The following is a 21,326-nucleotide window of genomic DNA, read 5'->3' as shown; positions in this document are numbered from 1 at the left end:
CTGTTTCATCTATTGGCTGACCAACATATATTAGCTGAAATGTGTGATTGAATCCTCTAACAAGACAGCAAGACAATAACCCAAAATTTGACAATGCTGGCAGGAATTAGTCAAGAAAGAAAGTGTCATTTTACAAGAATTTCATGTACCCATATACTTGATTAAAAGAAGTTTGCCATATTTTAACCTGCTGCAACGTGATTTCATTTTAAATGAAAAATTAAAATAATATTGTCACAGTTTTTTGTCAGTTAATAAATTGGCAATAAAAGCAACAAAGTGACTATATCACCACGTCATCTCAGTTTAAAGATTTCTCCATGTTAAAATGGAACATTTGTCACAAGCTCGGCACAAGAGTAATCTCTATGTAGTGACTGCTGCTAACATCTTACATGACCAATTGCATTGCGCATTGAACACAGTCATAATTACTGACCTAACCTGTATGACAGGTACCTTACTTTTAAAACTAACAATTATCTGGTGATTTGATTAGAAAGATGCAATATTACAAAAGGCTGATGAAATTTCATTATAATTTCAATCATTAGTAATTATGATTGCAAATATGAAATTACTGTTATTTTATCAACAATGAGCAAGTTAATTCACATTTTCAATCATTAAGGGCCTAGTAATAATAGAAAATGTAAAAAAAAACAGATACTTGGCACACAATCCATTCGGTCTTTTAATAATAAATAAAATTCATTCCAATCCAATCATAGCAAATGATGTAGAGTTTATATATTTATACATGCACCATTATATATGATGTCCATTTGAACATTTATATGTAGCATGCATGAGAAATTCAGAATATGAAGTTCATGGGTAGTCTGCACATTATTCTTTCCCTCATTAAATCTTCCGTTTTGCTAATAACAAGGCTTCAGAGACAGTATGTTCCTGTTGAAGCAAAGGGCAAGGCTGAAGGTGTAGGGAATGCTGGATGACTAGAGAAATTGTGTTTCTGGTCAAGAAAAAGAAGGAAGCATATGTCAGCTTGGATCCAGTGAATCCCAGTAAGGGTAGTGGGCATATACTTAAGAAGGAAATCAAGAGGACAAAAAGGGACATGAGGTAGCCCTGGCAAATCCGCTTAAAGAGAATCCAATGAGATTCTACAACTGCATTAAGGGGAAAATATCAACTAGGGAAAAAATAGGGCCCCTTAAAGATCAACGAGGCTGTCTATATGTGGAACCGCGGGAGATGGATGAGATACTAAACGAGTATTTTGAGTCAGTATTTACTGTGGAAAAGCATATGGAAGCTACAGAACTGAGACAAATAAATAGCGATATCTTGAAAAATGTCTATATTACAGAGGAGGAGGTGCTGGACATTTTATGATGTGAAAAGGTCAATAAATCCCCAGGACCTTATCAGGTATTTCCCAGAACTTCGTGGAAAGCTAGGAAAGAGATTGGTGAGCCCCTTGCTGAGATGTTTTTATCATCAATAGCTATAGGCAAGGTGCCAGAAGATTGGAGTTTGACTAATGTATTGCCATTATTTAAGAAAGTAAAAGCCAGGGAACTATAAACCAGTGAGTGGTGTGTAAGATGTTGGAGAGGATTTGGAGGGACAGGATTTCCATGAACTTGAAATGGCAAGGACTGATTAGGGAGAGTCAACATGGCTTTGTTTGTGGGAAATCATGTCTCACTAATTTGATCGAGTTTTTGAAGAAGTAACAAAGAATGACTTCTGCAAGGCATTCAGCAAGGTTTTACATGGTAGACAGGTTAGCAAGGTTAGATCACATGGAAACCAGGCAAGCTAGCAATTCAGATATAGAATTGGATTAAAGGTAGGAGACAGAGGATGGCAGTGGCCATTTTTTTATTAGACTGGAGGCCTTTGACCAGCAGTGTGCCTTAAAGATACTGGATCCACTGCTTTTCACCATTTATAAAAATGATTTGGATGTAAATATAGGAGGTATATTTGGTAAGCTTGTAGATGACAACAAAATAGACGGTATATTGGACAGTGAAGAAGGTTATCTCAGAGTAGTATGGGTCATTGATCAGATGGCCCAATGGCCCACCGAGTGGCACATGGGGTTTAATTTAGAGAAATGTGAGGTACTGCATTTTGGTAAGACAAATCGGAGCAGGACTATATAATTAATGGTAGGACCCTGAGGAGTACTGCCAAACAAAGAGACCTTGGGGTGCAGGTGCATAGTTCCTTGAAAGTGGAGTTGCAACTAGACAGGGTGGTGAAGATGGCATTTGACATGTTTTACTGCACTGGTCAGTCCATTGAGTATACAAGTTGGCAAGCTCTGATGTAGCTATACAGGATACTGATGAGGCCACTTTTAAAATACTGTGTTCAAATCTGGCCTTCCTGCTATATGAGTGATGTTGTAAAGCTTGAAAGTGTTCAGAAAAGAGTTACAAGGATGTTGCCTGGGTTAGAGGTTTGAGCTATAGGAAGAGGCTGAGTAGTGGACTTAGGTTTGCTCACTGAGCTAGAAGGTTCATTTTCAGACATTGCATCATCATACTAGGTAACATCTTCAGTGAGTCTCCAGATGAAGCACTGCTGATGATTCCTGCTTTCAACTTATATGCTTGGGTTTATTTGGGTTGGTGATGTCATTTCCTATGATGTCATTTCCTGTTCTTTTCTCAAGGGGTGGTAAATGGGGTCCAAGTCAATGTGTTTGTTGATATCGCCAACCCAAAGAAACTCAAACATATAACTAGAAAGCAGGAATCATCAGCAGTACTTTGTCTGGAGGCTCACTGAAGATGTTACTTAGTATGGTGATGAAATGTCTGAAAAATGAAGCTTCCAGCTCAGTGAGCAAACCAACATCCAGAACCTTGACCTGAGCTACAAATCTTCTCAAAAATCGCTAAAGCTGAGTAGTCTGAAGATATTTTCACTGGATCGTCGGAGGCTGACGGTTGACCTCATGGAGGTTTATAAAATTATGAGGGGCATCAATAGGGTGAATAGCCAAGGTCTTTTCCTAGGAGCAGGGCAAAACTAGAGGGCATAGGTTTAAAGTGAAAGGGGAAAGATTTAGAAGGGACCTCGAGGGGTAACTTTTTCACACAGAGTGTGGTGCGTGCATGGAATGAGCTGCTAGATGAGGTGGTGGAGGTGAATACAATTACAACATTTAAAAGGCATCCAGATGGATATATGAATAGGAAGGGTTTAGAGGGATGTGGGCCAAATACTGGCAATTGGGTCCAGAGGAGTTTCGAATATGTGGACCAGTTGAACTAAAATGTCTGTTTTCATGCTGTATGACTATTTCTTTATAATTCTCAGAACTAATTTTAGTCATCATTTTCTTGTTGGTGTCACTTGTAAAACATAACTGAAAGCAACAGTTCGATTTTGATTTTATTCCCAGGACAGAACTTCCACGCTTATGGGCACAACATGTCTGTCCACCTTTTAGACTCAAATTTATAATCCAAATCAGACATATTGCAAACCACGGCCATCTGCCCCAATTGTTTCAAGTCAAAATTTCTGACAAGTTTGATTGTTGCCAGGCAACATACTCGTGTATTGAAACAAAATTTTATATAGCAACATCGTTGTTTTTTGGATAAGGAATGAAACTGCGAGAAGGGAAAGAAAAACAGTTCTTGTGGGAAATCCAAGTTTGAAAATATATTTTAGAAGAACATGAAACTTAGTTGACAACGAGCAGCAGGCTGCCCATTAATTTACAGCACTGTCAGAAACCTGTCTCCTTACTGTCTACTCCAACATACAGGTCGCTTCGGTTTCCAGACAGGAGTCACTAAATCTTCTCAAAACTCGCTCGGAGTCACTAAATTTGTGGATGGCTGTTTTCACGGTCTCACAATGACAAAGCACAGTTTCACAGAGAACAGTTTACTAAAAACCTGGTACATTATCCAGATCCGCACAGGCGTGTGGTTTCGCCTTCACTTTGGAACCGCAAAACAATTGTCACAACTCAGCAAACGGTCCAGCAAGAACCAACTCGGATCGAGAGGCACAGTTACCGAGAGCTGTACCGCCTGGACATTTCATTCTGAATCACAAACTGCTGTTAGAGGAAGGGGTAAGCCAGGGGAAGGAGGGGGGCATCAGTGTGGAAACGGGGAAGGGGAGGGTCAGAGTATAAACAAGGCTGAGGTTCCCAGTGGTAAGGCGGGAGGTGGGATTTCCGAATGGAAACAGCGTTGTGGGGGAGTCAAATCTCAACTCAGGACAAACTGGCATTTCCCAACCTCCAACATGAGAAAACTCTAGTGAGATCCTCCGTTTGCACACCGCGACCGCTGAGTTAACAGTGTTACCTTTCGGTCTCGAAAAAGTTCATGTAGTTTTCGCTCTCACTATCCTTGTTTTTGTTTTTATTTCTTTCTGTCTCGTTCCCTGTCACTCTGTCTGTCTTCTTTCTTCGCTCTTTTTGACTATCTCTGTATCTCCCACCCCCATGACTCTCTCCCTCTCCTCATCCCCCCTCTCTCCGGCTCTCCCTATCGAGGACTCCTACCTTAGCTCTTTGTCCCTCTTTCCCCCTCTCTCTGTGCCAGACTACCAGCCTTACCGACTCTCTGCTCCGTCTCTGACCGCCTTCTCCCTGCCCCTTCACCCTCTCCCTGACCCTCTTCCGACCACCTTCGCCCATTCCCTGACCCCCCCCCCTCTCTGACACTCCCATCTCTGACCCCTCTCTCTCCCTCTCTGACACCCCCATCTCTGACCCCTCTCTCTCTCCCTCTCTGACACCCCCATCTCTGACCCCTCTCTCTCTCCCTCTCTGACACCCCCATCTCTGACCCCTCGCTCTCCCTCTCTGACACCCCCATCTCTGACCCCTCTCTCTCCCTCTCTGACGCCCCCGTCTCTGAACCTCCTTCCTGTCTCCACTCCTCACTCTGACCCCTCTCTCTCCCTCTGACCCTCCTCCTCATCTGACCACCCCTTCTCTCCCTCTCTGCCCCCCTCTCTCCCTCTGTCCCCCTTCTCTCTCCCTCTCTGCCCCCCTCTCCCTCTCTGCCCCCCTTCTCTCCCTCTCTGTCCCCCCCTCCCTCTCTGCCCCCCTTCTCTCCCTCTCTGTCCCCCCTCTCCCTCTCTGCCCCCCTTCTCTCCCTCTCTGCCCCCCTTCTCTCCCCCTCTCTGTACCCCCTTCTCCCCCTCTCTGTACCCCCTTCTCTCCCTCTCTGGCCCCCGTCTCTCCCCCTCTCTCCTCATTTGTGACCTCGCCGACCCTATCTCTCTGATATCCCACTAGTCCCTCACCCCCTCCCGTTAGCCTGGGCTAACTTCAGACCCCTCCGGTGCTGTGTCGCCTTGCTGAGCGTCTCTCTCTCTCTCTCGCTCTCCCTGGCCCGGTGCCTGTCCCCGCTGACCGCGCTAACTTTCCACTCGGGCTCGGTTGGTTACCTTCTGGTCCACGATGGAGCAGGCCATTTCGCGGACATGTGCGAGGGAGAAGTGGCTGCAGTCCAGGACGACGGGTTCCCTGCTCAGGCCGATCTGGATGTGGAAGGGGATCCCGTGGGGGCTGTGCCGCTCTGCTCCCGGGGATGGAGGGGAGCAGGGGCTGCCCGAGCGGATCACTGGCGCCGGGTTCATCATCATCGCCAGCACCAGCGGCACCAGCAGCGGAGCTCCACTCACTCCCTCTCTCGTAACTTCTCCACGTCCCACACTCTCCGGGCTACACTCAGCAAGGCGGAAGATGGCGACAGGCGGGGGGTGGGGGCGTGGGGGTGGGGGATGCTGCTTTGGCTGAAGAAGCAAACAGGAAGCGGCTGTAAGAAAGCAGCTGAGCCCGAAACTGGAGAAACCTTCACCCCCCCCCCACTTCCAGTCGCTGCTGCTGCCCCCAGACCCAGTCCATACAAACCCTGGCTGCAGTCAGTCTGCTGCCATAGGACGGAGCTGCTCCCTGTCCCGTCCCTTTATTTACTTTCTCTCTCCTCCCACTGAACTCTGTACATCTCTTTCTGTTTATACCTGTGACCCTCTGGTCTATCTCGCTGCTTCTCTTCCTGATTGTTGTATGTGTGTGCGTGTTTGTCTCTACCTCAATCTGTATGTCTGCACCACTATCTCTCCCTCTTGAACTGTGTCTCGAGGTTTCAGACTCCGTGTCTGCATTACCTTGTTTCAATCTGTCACACAAACTCGTTCTGTTCTGTTCTGCTTTGTGTCTCCGATTCCTCGCCCCCTTCCCAACTTCCCTTCCTCCCTCTCTCCCTCTCTCTCACACACCCTCCCTCTCACAAGTACCAGAGCAGGACCCTCTGTGGTGGGAGATGCTGCCACCTGGAAGACCTCTGTCTGCAGTCTGCCTTACGGCATTGGGTAAAAGCAGACGCTCCCCCTCCTCATCATCGCCTTTCCAGTTTGTCGATATTAGCATTGCAAATGCAGGGGGCCGGGCTGGGAGTGGGGGCTGCGGGTAGTGTAAAGGCTATAATCAACATTTCTATAACGCTTTCCGTCAAGCTGTCACTCTGAGGCGAATGTCAAACGCGGTTCCACCCCTTCCACTTTCCCTTAGAACAAATGTTATCTTAATTACTGTTCTTAGAAATACTTCCAAAAGATTGTCTTAAGACATGAGACAGTCCCCACACTGGAGCAGTACCTCTGCACACCTCTCAGCTTTGCAAAGTAAGTTTCAGCTATGGTCTACAGACTGAGGGGCCCACCTTCCTGCGATTACTATTTACAAGCAATAAATGCTTTCCGTTTGTTTGCTGGATGGAGTCACACTCCAATGTTTGTTTGTTTATTCATATACTACTATACAGAACCGACCTGCTTTTGTGACAATGCATATAAAGGTATGTTTTCATGAATAAAGGATATTTTGAAATTTGAAAAAAAACTATTTCTCTGTGTAGCGTGTAATTGCAAAGCCAAAGTTATATTCTTGTCAGAGCGGTTTGTGGAATTGGAAAGGGGTGTGTCTGCCGGTGCGTGCCCATCTGTGAGACTGAGTGTGCAAGTTGGTATCTGCTTGTGTGACGGTAGAGTTGGGTAGGGGGGTCAGTCTATCTAAGCGTGTCTGCTTCGGTGTAAGTCTGTCTCTCTCTCTCTTTCCGTGTTGGCGTCTGTCTGTGTCCCAGTGAGTGAGTGTGTGTGTGTGTGTCTGTGGGTATGGCTGACCCACACACTGAGTTATTTCTTTAGGAGTAAAGGGACTTGATCCGGTTCCCCTTCCTCCTGTCGCTAGAGAAAAACAAACTCCCATCTCTTGCATCCGAATGACTGCCAACTCACTCCTTTGAAGAAAATTTCAGTCGGTTTCTGGAGGGAACTCGTGCTCCCGTTTTGCGGTTGTGTTGAATATTCTCGGAGCCCGATGAAAGAAAAGCAACTGTTCCCGGTTTGCGGCTGGTTCAGGAGCTGTTTCCTCGGTATTACCGAAAGAAACTTTCAACAACGTTATAATTTTTGAAACGTGCAAAAGTTTGAAGTTTGCTGTCATCGATATGATTTCAACAAAAATTCTGAAATATATTTCCTTAGCTTAACGTTCATACGATTTCAAATAAAGCGAACAAAATATATTTGCTCCTTACTCCACTGTGAAAATAACAGTTGGTTATCTCGCGGCAGCGTGTTTGAGGTTTAAAACTTCCTAAGTGTCACAAATGTTTAATTAAGAGAAATCTCGATGTGTCACCGAAATGCTAAGACAGGCCAGTCAGTCATGTTAAAGTTATTTCATTTTAGGTTTCACTGACAGCAGTGATCCTGTATTAGACACAAAGTATATCTTGTGTCTGCAGCTTCCCTACTTCATTCATGGCCAAAATCGAATTTGTTGCAAATCCGTTTCGCCAATGGGTCTTATGCTGAGGACCCCAAATCTTTATTTCTGAATTCCGACCTCAAAGGAACATGGTCCTGCAGTAAGATACAGCATTACAGATTGAATCGGAGGGACTAACAGTACAGAAAAATGCCCTTCGGCTCATTGAGCCTACAACAATTCCAAAATAACCACCAACCTCTCTTAATCCTATTTTTCAGCACTTGGCCCATAGCTTTGTATTTTTTGGCATCACAAGTGCACATTTAAATAGTTCTTAAATGTCGTGAAGGTCCTGACCCTTATAGGCCGTGAATTTCATATTCTCACCACCTTTCGCGCATCTCCTCCATAGCTCCTGCTTCTTAAATTGCGGGTAATTTCCCAGATATGACATGAGTGTGTTCCAACCATGTTTTTGTCACTTAAAATGATTTGAGATAGATTGATTACTTATCCCTTAAATATACATTTCCTCTGCAATGTGTCACTATCCAGTCTCACAATGTTTTTCATATTCCACAGATATTCTCTGACCTCTGGTTCAGATCCCATTGGTCCAGGCTGCATTATGTTTTCACCAAAACAGGAGAGACCAGATTAAAAGCAAAAGCAGAGATTGCTGGGCAGCATCTGGAGAGCAAAATTGAGTTTTGAATCCATTGTGACTTCTTCATACTCCTACAAGACTTGTTGAGTTTCTTCAGCATTTTCTGTTTTGATTTCAGATTTCCAGCATCCTCAGCATGTTATTAGAAGAAACCAGCTCCCTTCTCCATCCGTGTGAAGTGTATTAATCTTAATCCAAATTTCAGGTGGAGTACTGCTATTGGCCACAGCACCAGGCCTGGACAGAGAGTAATCAGATAGGTTCACTGGACCTGTAGTCACCTGAACCTGGAAAGTACACCATTAGATGTTAAGATGAAGACAGGTTGAGTGTGACAACTTCTGCAGCAGAACAACCTTCTGACCTCTTTGTCTCACCTTACATCTGAAAAGCAGAGAGATTTGGAAAGATACTAGAGAGCTGCTTTGTTCATGGAATTAAACCTCAAACAGGGTGTGTGCTTTCAGAAAAGCAGGAAGCATTCAGTTCAAACCTTTTATTGGAAATTGAGTCTCAGTTGAGTCTGACAGTGTGGGCATTATTAAGACTTGAATACCTTGACAATTGAAAGCTGCATGATAGCTCACTAGTCTTAAAGGTTTACTCCCTCTTGCCTAGGGAAAGCACCACTGATTATTCAGTGTCAATGAGTTTTTAAAAAAGGCTTTTCTATGTATGTACCAGTTAGGGTGAAAGGTGTACCTTCTAAAATTCCATACCCTTAGGAAATGACCTGACCAGATGAAATAGCATTTAAAAGGCTTAATCAGTTCCCTTTTGACCAATACATACTAGCACTTAAGACAGAAGTCATTAGTGCATGGACTAGTGCTCTGTGAAGGTCACTGCTCTGAAAGCAGCCGTTAAACAACCTTGCATTTTAGGTAAAGATTCTTTCTCTCTCTGAGTAATGGAATCCAGCTAGCCAGCTGAAAGGAAGCAAGACAAAGGGATGACTCTTGTTTTGAGTATGGATAGCCAACCAGAGTCAAAAGGAAACAGGACAAATGAATTTCAAAGAATCTCAAAATCAACTATTATTATCTACTACTTACATTTCACAAATAACCCAGAATATGATCTAAACATATTTTATTTTTTTGTTTATGTGTGTTGTTTTGTTAATTCTTCTTGTGTTACTAAGTAAGCAACTCTCTCTTCTGCTAACTCAAGAATTCTTGGTCTAATTGAATCTTTTTAAACCAGAAATTCATTTGGCCTGGGAGGAAGATCTCCACAGCAAGATTATCTTTTGTAAATTAACCTTGTTGCGAACCATTGAGGGGTCTGGTGAATACAGAAGGGGAATCAGTTCATTCTGTCTCACCCCAGAGCTTGATAAGTTCAGTGTCTCATTTGTAACTAAAATGACTTGGGAATCTTGTCCGTAATTTGGTTGTTAAGGTAGTTGATTAGGGGCGGATAGTGGGAAATGGTGCTCCACACTGATCAATGCTCTTTATGATTTGAATCAACTAATTGGACTTCAAAACAAAATACAATTTCTAAATTTACAGGTGACACCAAATTGGTAGTGGTGAGGGTCAGTGCTGGCAATACTGAGGTGGACAGTAGCAAAATGCAGAAAGAAATTAATAAACAAGCAAACTGGTCAATGATGGTAAATAATATTCAACACAAATAAATGTGAAGTCGTACATTTTAGTAGGTGGAAAAGGAAAAACTCTCAGAAGTTCAGAGAGTAGCTGAGGTAAAGGAACAAAAGGATCTCAGAACACAATGTACCAAATCACTGATGTGTCACAGGTTAGGAAAGTAATCAAATAGCAAACCACATAGTAGGCTTTATTTCAGCAGGAACAGGTCATAAAAGGAAGGAAATTGTGGTATTTATCAAAACTTGGTCTGATCACATTTAAAGTACTGACTGCAGTTCTGATCACTATTATAAAAATGATGTAGAAGCACTGGAGAGGGTGCCGAGAAGATTTATAAGAATGTTGGCAGAAATGTGTGAACACATATATTTGGAATGGATGTACAGACTGTGTCTTTCCTCTCTTGAAAAAAAAATGAAGCCTGAGCGATGACCTTAATGAGATCTTGAAAGTATTGAAAAGTTTTGATACAGTGGATGAAGTAAGAATGTTTTCTTTTATAAGGAAGAGCATAATTAGAGGCCATCAATAGAATATAACCATCAAGAAGTCTACTTGACTTCTCAATCCAATGAGTGCTGAGAATGTGGTCAGCTATAGCATGGGGAATGGTTGAAGCAAATAGCACAGAACTGTCTAGAAAGCATATGCAAGAAAGAAATAGAGATTGCAAAGATAGATCTGGATGAGGAAAGATTGGAGGAAGCTTGAATAAAACATTAATACTGACATGGATTGGTGTAGCCAAAGGATCAATCTGTGCCACGTTTTCAATGTAACCCTATGGAAGTAGGTCTGTCCCTGGTGTTGTTTATTTCACCACCTGCCAGCTGCACTGATATTGGAGGCTGCCCTTGATTTACTGTGCCATAAACATCTGACCAAAGCCTATCTTCCTTGACTTGACTGAAGCCTGTTGACAACCATGTCAAGCTTTCTGGCTTTGTGTCTGTATTAATTGGTATGGCATTACAGCTTTTCTGTGAGCCTGATACCTCTGGCTAAGGGGGCAAGGTGCACAAAGGCAAGCCACCCAGGTAAGTTGGGCAAGTGAGCACTATGGCAGGAAGCAAAGAGCCCAGCGATGCGGCCTGGTCAGTCCATGAACTGAGGGCATGTCTCTAAGTGTGTAGTGTCCTTGCTGCTCCATTGCAATCAATGATAGTTGTCAATGCAGACTGAGGTACAGCATTAAAATGCTAATGCATACTATAAGTGGATTGGTAATGTTCACAGAGGTTGGCATATGTCAGCTGCCAACATCTGTGTATGTGGGCTGCGTGTGGTTGGTGCCTACGTAGCATACCCAAAGATGCTGGTGCCCGTGGGAGGTCTGAAGTCTTGAAGAAGAGTCATGTCAAACTCCGAAACATTAACTTTGTTTCTCTCTCCACAGATACTGCCAGACTTGCTGAGTTTTCCCAGCATTCTCTATTTGTTGTAGGTAGCTAATGGGATAAATTTGGTGAGATACTGCGAGAAAACCTACTCGGTCTCATGGCATAAAACTCTCCAAAAATACTGATACTTAGCCAAAAAAATGTTAAGAGTCAGCCCTTAGTTAGAGATGGGCAACAAACTCACACGTCACAAAAAAATAATTAAAAAAGAGAGAGCAAGGTCATTGACCGTGAATTTAAAATGAACAAATCAAAAATATCTTCTGCACAATGGAAGACTTGAAACTGCAGAGGAACACAAATCACTGTAAAAGCAGTTTAAAGGTGAATGGAATGTTAGCCTCTAAAGATAACCAGGAGCCTGAATTTTATGTGCCTCCCACAGGTGGACAGACATATAAATCAGGGCACTGTCTGCTGCCAGTGATTTTATACATAATCGAGGAAACGTTAGTCATACTGCCTGCCCACGGCCTAATTGAGTGGAAATTAATGCCCAGTTAAGGGAATCAACGCACTACTACTGTGTTGAATGTGTAGCCCAACAAGTGTAATCCTCTGGACTAACTACTGATCAATGAAAGGAATCCTTCTTTCTTGATGCCCCTCTGTCAACTGAAGGGCCACTTCCAGTTTTGCCACCATAGGTAGGCAACCTCCCACCTTGCCCTGTCTAACTTGTCACTGTCCTTTATTGTTAGGCCTATTTACACAGGCCTCAGTGAAACCCAGGCCTTTTCTGTAGTTAGGAGCATTGATTGTTCAACTTCTTCATGAGTCTCCTGCGATGCCTGAGATTTGGTATGGATGAGTGCAACACTCCAATAGTTTGGCACAATCCAGGACAAAGCAGCCTGCTCAATAGCCACCACCTCCACAAACACTTCCTCTCTCTAGCACTGACACTCAACAATCACAATGTCTACCATCTACAAGATGCACTGCAGCCCACAGCTACTTTCACCTAGAAGGATAACAGATACATGGGAATATCACCAACTTCACATTTTCCTCTAACCACTCACCATCCTGACTTGGAAATATGTCACTTTTCTTTCACTGTCACTGAGTCAAAATCCTGCAACTCCTACTCTATAGGTGTCTATATAGCCTCTGACCAGATTTTCAAGGCAACGGGGGAAAGGCAATAAATGCTGGCTCAACAAGCAATGCCCACTTCCCATAAATTAACAAAAAAACCCAACAGTGGCCACCAATCCAGGAATGGTGCAGATATGTTGGCCTCTTTAGGATCGGGGTACCTTTCTGGAGATCTGGAATCCAATGGATATCCGGCTTCATGCTAATTGAAGGGCTGTCACCCAATAACCTAAAACAGGGTGAGTCAGCCAAGCGGAGGAGAACTTGACCCTTTCCCACTCATCTGTAGTGCAAGGAGCCCTCCTGAGCATAAATACAACACAGAAAAAAACCATTCAGCCCATCACACAAACCAAGCCATTTCAAATTTAGCCTCCAATTTTTTCCCTGTAACTATGAAAACTAGTCCTTCTCACATATTTCTCACCATTCACCTTTTGAAAGTTTCTGTTGAATCTAATGCAGCCATCTTCTCATGTTTTAAGTTCCAGAGCTTCTTTGTGAGAGGAAATTGCTCATTTCCCCATTAGTCCTTTCACCTAGGAGGACTTTCACCAAACAATTTAGCTGTATGATATTTATTTAAGAACTATCAGAGGAAATATTTTACCTCTACTTGCTCCATCAAAAATGCTTATAATTTTGAAACCCACTGTTAGGTCTCCCATTAAATTCCTTGCCCTAAGAAAGAAAATTTGAGGGAATTATAAACTTTAATTATAAATGGGTTGCAATACAAAGTGAGCAAGTAATAATCCACTCTGCAGATCCTTACTTAGGAATAGATCTTTTCTGATTTGGATACTTGATCTTCAGTAAGAAATTGGTTGCAAAACATTGAGTTGTAGTGTCCATAAAACCAGCAGTATGGATGCCTTTTCAGATCCAAAATCATGTCGATATCATGTGCACGATATCAAAAGTCATTTTGGTGAGGTTGTTAAAATAATAGCTGGAAACATGTGCTGGAAGTATTCAGATTGTGGTGTGAGTCAGTGTGATTCTGATTAGACAGTAGCAGTGTAATTTTAACTTCAACTCTCCAGTTAGATCCCTGTCCTAAAGTTCACAGATCTGAACATATATTTAGCAGGGATGAAGACTACATACCTAAACACAAGCATAAATACACACACATACTTTCACACCCTCATACACATGTACATATATAGGGGATTAGGCAAGATTTAGGATGCATAGAATGGGGTAGCAAAATGCAGGGGATGGGGACAATTGAAATGTGGAGCTGGTTAAAGGAACAGATATCACATGTCCTTGATAGGCATGTCCCTGTCAGGCAGGGAGGAAGTGATAAGGTAAGGGAACCGTGGTTGACTACAGAAATTGCATCTCTTGTTAAGCGGAAGAAAGAGGCTTATGTGACGAAGAGACAAGATGGTTCAGATGAGGCGATGCAGAGTTACAGATTAGCTAAGAAGGATTTAAAGAGTGGGTTAAGAAGAGCAAAGAGAGAACATAAGCAGGCTTTAGCAGGTAGAATAAAGGAGAACCCTAAAGCTTTCTATAGGTATGTGAGGAACAAAAGGATGACTTGGGTAGGAATAGTCAGAAATGGGTACTGCAGATGCTAGATTTCAGAGTCAAGATTAGAGTGGTGCTGGAAAAGCACAACAGGTCACGCAGCATCCAAGGAGCAAGAAAATCGATGTTTCGGGCAAAAGCCCTTCATCAGGAATGGAATAGGGAAGGAATTGGTCCAGTCAAAGACAGGAATGGAAAGTTGTGTGTGGACTTTATGGAGATCAGAGAGGTGCTAAATGAATATTTCTCATTGGTTTTCACTCAGAAAAAGGAGAATATAGTAGAGGAGAAGAGTGAGATACGAGATATTAGACTAGAAAGGATCGAGGTTAGTCAAGAAGAAGTGTTGAAGTGTTATCAATTTTAGAAGGAGCGAAAGTAGACAAGTCCCCTGGGCCGGATGTGATTTATCCGAGAATTCTCTGGGAAGCTGGGGAGGCGGTGTTGGAGCCTTTGGCTTTAATCTTTGAGTCATTATTGTCTACAGGTTTAGTAGCAGAGGACTGGAGGATTGCAAATGTTGTGCCTTTGTTCAAGAAGGGCAGTAGAGATGACCCAGGTAATTATAGACCATGAGCCTTACTTCTGTTGTAGGAAAAGTTTTGGAAGGGACTATAAGAGATTTATAATCATCTAGCAAGCAACAATTTGATTGCAGATAGTCAACATGGTTTCATCAAGGGCAGGTCGTGTCTCACAAACCTCATAGTTTTTTGTGAAGGTGACCAAGTCATCCTTTGTGGATGAGGATAGGTAGTTGATGTGCTGTACATGGACTTCAGTGAAGCCTTTGATAAGGTTCTACATAGTAGGCTATGAAGTAAATGCAGAGGCATTGGATTGAAGGTGATTTAACAGTTTGGATTAGAAACTGGCTTTCTGAAAGAAGGCAGCAAGTGATGATTGATGGAAAATGTTCAGCCTGGAGTCCGGTTACTAGTTGTGTGCCACAAGAATCTGTTTTGGGACCACTGCTGTTTGTCATTTTTATAAATGACTTAGACGCAGGCATAGGTGAATGGGTTAGTAAGTTTGCAGATGATACTAAAGTCAGTGGAGTAGTAGACAATTTGGAAAAATGTTGCAGGTTGCAGGGGGACTTGGATAAACTGCAGAATTGGACTGAAAGGTGGCAAATGGAGTTCAATGCAGATAAATGTGAGGTGATTCACTTTGGGAAGAATAACAGGAAGGCGGAATACTGGGGCAATGGAAAGATTCTTGGTAGTGTGGATGTGCAGAGGGATCTTGGAGTCCATGTACATAGATCCCTGAAAGTTGTCACCTAGGTTGATTATGCTATTAAGAAGGCATATGGTGTGTTAGGTTTTATTGCTAGAGGGATTGAGTTCCAAGCTGCAACATCATGCTGCAACTATACAAAACACGAGTGCAGCCACACTTGGAATATTGTGTACTGTTTTGGCCGCCCCTTTACAGGAAGGATGTGGAAGCATTGGAAAAGTTGCAGAGGAGATTTACCAGGATGTTGCCTGGTCTAGAGGGAAGGTCTTATGAGGAAAGGCTGAGAGACTTGAATCTGTTCTCGTTGAAAAGAAGAAGGCTAAGAGGTGATTTGATAGAGACATACAAGATGATCAGAGGAATTAGATAGGGTGAACAGTGAAAGTCTTTTTCCTAGGATGATGATGATGTCAGCTTGAACGAGGAGGCATCGCTACAAATTGAGGGGTGATAGATTTAAGACAGATGTCAGAGGCAGGTTCTTTACTCAGAGAGTGGTAAGGGCATGGAATGCCCTGCCAGCCAATGTAGTTAGCTCAGCCACATTAGAGGCATTTAAACAATCCTTGGATAAGCACATGGATGATGATGGGATTGTGTAGGGGGATGGGCTTAGATTAGTTCACAGGTGGGTGCAATATTGAGGGCCGAAGGGCCTGTTCGGGGCTGTATTGTTCTATGTTCTATGTTCTACATACACATGTGCATGTACACACACATATACAAGGCGAATTTGTGCAGAATCGTTTTCTGCTGTTTCAGTTACCCACGGTTTACTGTGGCCTGAACATATTATAGGGAACCTTCTGGAACCAAGGACCAAGGGGCTGCCAGGAAGATAAATTTCCCGTTTAAATGAATGGGTTTGTTCCTATCCACGGCTTCGGGCTTCCGTGGTAAGTTTAGGAACATATCCCCCATGGGTATGGATGGACTACTGTACATGCACATATTCACACTTACACGTATACATGAGTATGGGGTGAAGGCCCTAGGTATCATTTCCAGTGTCCTGTGTGTTGGCCACTTGCTCCCAGTAAAAATGTTGTCATTTCTATCTTGCAGAAGGACTGAGAGAAGCGGAAGGGGAGTCTCAAGTTGTTCAGAGAAGAAGAAAGAAAGAAAGGTCTCCCATCAACAGACCATTTAACTCAACTTCCCTGCCTTAACACTAGCTAGGACAAGTGGGCTGGATTTTACTGGCCTCATAGCGAGGGGCTGGGATGCACGAAATCTGAGAGGAGGGAAAGGGATACCTGCAAAATGGCAAGGAGGGCAGAGGGTAAAGGACCCATTACCTTCCTGCCACCATGGCATTTTACAAGGTGGTTGGGTGGGGGTGGCTTTGGGTAGGTTGCATAGGCCTCACTGCATGAGGAGACTGATACCTCCAGGAATTCCTCAAAGTTTGGGAATTGCCTTTCCTCATCAGGCATTCTTTGTCTCATGGGTGGGCACCCTACTCGTAATAGCTGCCTCCATGGCAGCGGCATTGTATGCCCTCACCCACACCCATACCCCTGCTGGCCGCTGTGACCCTGGACCTGACCTAGCAAGTGTGAAAGCAGGGTTCCCCAGTGACGATACTAAAGTTCTTGCCAGTCTGTAGTCTGCTACATTTCACGAAGCAGTTGCTCATTACCCTATTCAAGCTTCAACAGACAGACCATGCAGCCTCAGAGAAAGGTGAAAGTTGTACTGCCAGTGAATGTACAAGGTGACATGGCGGACTTCTCTATGGCAGGATCCTTCATGACGGGTGTAGGAGCTGTGTGAAAGTGGATCTCCAAACTCTTTCAGCTCATCGCACTTGGTTTACTAATGCAGGTGACTGCTGCATTGTATGTAAAGTCGCATGTTGGTACGGTAGCTCAGTAGTTAGCACTGCAGCCCCTCAGCACCAGGGACCTGGGTTCAATTCCAGCCTTGGGTGACTTGTGGAGTCTGCAAGGGTTTCCTCTGGGTGCTCCAGTTTCCCCACACAGTCCAAAAGATGCATAGGGGTTAGGTGAATTGGCCATGCTAAATTGCCCATAGTGTTCAGGGATGTGAGCTTTAGGTGTACTAATCAGAGGAAATGTAAAGTAGTAGGGAAACGGAGCTGGGTGGGTTACTTTTTGAAAGCTCAGTGTGGACTTGTTGGGCCAAATGGCCTGTTTCTACACTGTCAGGATTCTATGTATAAAAAAATGAATGGAATACATTAGCTTCTCACTTCCAGGGAAAAGCAGCTGGGACATGCACATGAATGGATGGCCTTGAGGTATGTAGGGAAGAGGTCTGGGGAATACTGGAAAGGATGAAAATAGATAAGTCCCCTGGGCTTGATGGCATTTATCCTAGGATCCTCTGGGAAGCTAGGGAGGAGATAGCGGAGCCATTGGCCTTGATTTTTATGTCGTCATTGTCTACAGGAATAGTGCCAGAAGACTGGAGGATAGCAAATGTGGTCCCCTTGTTCAAGAAGGGGAGCAGGGATAGCCCGAGTAACTATAGGCCAGTGAGTCTCACTTCTGTTGTGGGCAAAGTCTTAGAGAGAATTGTAAGGGATAGGATTTATGAACATCTGGATAGGAATAATGTGATCAAGGATAGTCAGCATGGTTTTGTGAAGGGCAGGTCGTGCCTCACAAACCTTATTGAATTCTTTGAGAAGGTGACCAAGGAAGTGGACGAGGGTAAAGCAGTAGATGTGGTGTATATGGATTTTAGCAAGGCGTTCGATAAGGTACCCCATGGCAGGCTAATGCAAAAACTACGGAGGTATGGCATTGAGGGTGCAATAGAGGTTTGGCTTAGGAATTGGCTGGCTGGAAAGAGACAGAGGGTAGTAGTTGATGGTATAGGTTCATCTTGGAGTGCAGTTACTAGTGGTGTTCCACAAGGATCTGTTTTGGGACCATTGCTGTTTGTCATTTTTATAAATGATCTGGAGGAGGGACTTGAAGGCTGGGTGGGCAAGTTTGCGGATGACACGAAAGTCGGTGGAGCTGTGGACAGCGAAAAAGGATGTGGCAGGTTACAGCGCGATATAGATAAGTTGCAGAGCTGGGCAGAAAGGTGGCAAATGGAATTCAATGTAGCTAAGTGTGAAGTCATTCACTTTGGTAGGAGTAACAAGAAGATGGATTACTGGGCTAATGGTAGACTACTTGGTAGTGTGGATGAGCAGAGGGATCTTGGTGTCCATGTACACAGATCTTTGAAAGTTGCCACCCAGGTGAATAGTGCTGTGAAGAAGGCATATGGTGTACTGGGCTTTATTGATAGAGGAATTGAGTTCCGGAATCCTGAGGTCATGTTGCAGTTGTATAAGACTCTGGTGCGGCCTCATCTGGAGTATTGTGTGCAGTTTTGGTCGCCATACTATAGAAAGGATGTGGAGGCATTGGAACGGGTGCAGAGGAGGTTTACCAGGATGTTGCCTGGCATGGTAGGAAGATCGTATGAGGAAAGGCTGAGGCACTTGGGACTTTTCTCATTGGAGAAAAGAAGGTTTAGGGGAGATTTGATAGAGGTGTACAAGATGATTAGGGGTTTAGATAGGGTTGACAGTGAGAACCTTTTTCCACATATGGAGTCAGCTGTTACTAGGGGACACAGCTTTAAATTAAGGGGAGGTTGGTATAGGACAGATGTTAGGGGTAGATTCTTTACTCAGCAGGTTGTGAGTTCATGGAATGCCCTGCCAGTATCAGTGGTGGACTCTCCCTCTTTATGGTCATTCAAGCGGGCATTGGACAAGCATATGGAGTTATGGGCTAGTGTAGGTTAGGTAGGCTTCGGTCGGCGCAACATCGAGGGCCGAAGGGCCTGTACTGCGCTGAACTTTTCTATGTTCTATGTTCTATGACTTCATCAGGATAGTGAACTTACCCAAAATGTCCTAACTGTGTCCACATTATTTTGCAGGTGCCACACGCGAACTTGGATAGTTAGTGCAACTGCAAAGGACTCCACTTCACCAGCTGGTGTGTGAACGTAACCATACAGGCCCATGAATTTTTTTCTGTTTGAGCACCCTTTCAACTTCCATGAGAAACCAAAGGTGTCTACTGGACAGCAAGGTCTATCTGCTAAGAATAGGAAGCTAGAAAAAAGATGGAGGGAAGGATATGTCAATTTGTGATGACATTAACATATTAGAGAGACCTAAATTCAGGAAACAAGGATTTGCAAACAATTTGTGGAAAGATGAAAATTGATAAAGGCAAGAAGTCATGTGTGGGAATGGTGCACAGTTATCCCTAGCAGTGATCACATGGTAGCGAGGGGTATAAAGAAAAAAATCAAGTGAGCTTGTGGTGGTTGATTGGCTCCAAGGCTGATTGTGATGCAGTCAACAGTGTGGGTTCAATTCCCATACCAGCCGTGGTCACCATGAATGATGCACCTTCTCAACCCTTTCCTGAGATGTGGTGATTCTCAGGTTGAACCACTACTATCAATGAACTCTCTTTAAAGAGAGCGCAGCACTATGGTCCTCTGAGACTGTGACAACTTTGTGGATTGGTTAGTTCAGCTGTCTGGATGCTGGTTTGTGATGCAGAGAGATGATGACAGTGTGGGTTCAATTACTGAGGTTACCAGGAAGGACTGTCCTTTCAATCTCTCCCCTCATTGAGGCCTGGTAACCTCAGGTTAAGCCACCAGCAATCCTCTGTCTACTGAGAGACTAACCCTATAGTCTGGGAGAACTATACCTTTGTTAAAAAGGTATGACAATAATCATGGAGGATTTTAATTTGCATATGAACTGAACAAATCAGATGGGCAAAGTTAGCCAATGTAAGGAATTCATATAAAGCTTTTGGAACTTAGAACAGCATGCTTTGAAGCTGACCAGAGAGCAATCTTCACTAGACCTGTCATTGTGCAATGTGATAGGATTAATGAATGGCTTCAAAATGAAAGTGCAACTTTGTAGCTGTGATCAGAATATGATTGCATTTTACATACAGTTTGAGGGAGAGATAAGTGAATTTAAAACAAATATTTTAAACTTAAATAAGAACAATCATGCAGGCATGAAAACAGAACTAGCTAAAGTGAACCAGCAAATCAGATTAAGGAATTTTGTTTTATTTATTCACAGGATGTGGGTTTCACTAGCTAGGACAGCATTTATTGCCCATATCTGCTTGCCCAGAGGGCAGATATGAGTTAACTACCTTGCTATGGGTCTGAAGTCACATGTTGGCCAGACCAGGAGTAAGGGCAGCAGTTTTCTTTCGAAAGGACATTCTTGAACAGATGAGGATCAGAGCTATAGGGAGAGGCTGAACAGGCTGGGGCTGTTTTCCCTGGAGCATCGGAGGTTGAGGGTGACCTTATAGAGGTTTACAAAATTATGAGGGGCATGGATATAGTAAATAGACAAAGTTTTTTCCCTGGGGTCAGGGAGTCCAGAACTAGAGGACATAGGTTTAGGGTGAGAGGGGAAAGATATAAAAGAGACCTAAGAGGCAACCTTTTCATGCAGAGGGCGGTACGTGTATGGAATGAGCTGCCAGAGGATGTGGTGGAGGCTGGTACAATTGCAACATTTAAGAGGCATTTGGATGGGTATATGAATAGGAAGGGTTTGGAGGGATATGGGCCGGGTGCTGGCAGATGGGACTAGATTGGGTTGGGATATCTGGTCGGCATGGACGGGTTGGACCGAAGGGTCTGTTTCCATGCTGTACATCTCTATGACTCTATGACTCTAAAAGCTCATTGGAAGTCAAATAAAACAGATAGCAAAACTGTTTGTAGATGTTTACAAAGGAAAGAAGCAAACATCATAAACATTGATCCTAAACATCTTGAATCTGGTGAATTAATAATGGAAAGTAAGGGAATGGCAGCTTAATTTAGTGGGTTTTCTTCAGTCTATGCTGTAGAAGATACAAAGAATATCCCAGAAGCAGCCATTGATCTGGTAATACAAAGGAGAGAAGATCTCAAGAAAATTGCAATCACCAAGCAACTGGTGCAAATTGTTGGAACTGAACACTGACAAATCCCAGTTCCAG

General features: G+C 43.7%; 1 protein-coding gene across 1 annotated transcript in view; it reads right to left on the bottom strand.

The window, feature by feature from the left end:
- prkd1 (protein kinase D1) overlaps positions 1-6,195 on the bottom strand; it is a 350,796-nt gene extending 344,601 nt beyond the window's left edge. The window contains exons 1-2 of the mRNA XM_072569008.1: positions 6,130-6,195; positions 5,407-5,754 (exon numbers count right to left, since the gene is read on the bottom strand). Of these exons, the coding sequence (XP_072425109.1) occupies positions 5,407-5,604 (198 nt within the window). The 5' untranslated portion in view covers positions 5,605-5,754; positions 6,130-6,195. The remainder of the gene's footprint in view (positions 1-5,406; positions 5,755-6,129) is intronic.
- Positions 6,196-21,326: the final 15,131 nt, after the last annotated feature.

This window comes from Chiloscyllium punctatum, chromosome 4 (assembly GCF_047496795.1).
Source record: "Chiloscyllium punctatum isolate Juve2018m chromosome 4, sChiPun1.3, whole genome shotgun sequence".
Lineage (NCBI taxonomy): Eukaryota > Metazoa > Chordata > Chondrichthyes > Orectolobiformes > Hemiscylliidae > Chiloscyllium > Chiloscyllium punctatum.
This window is presented reverse-complemented; position numbering and strand designations above follow the sequence as displayed.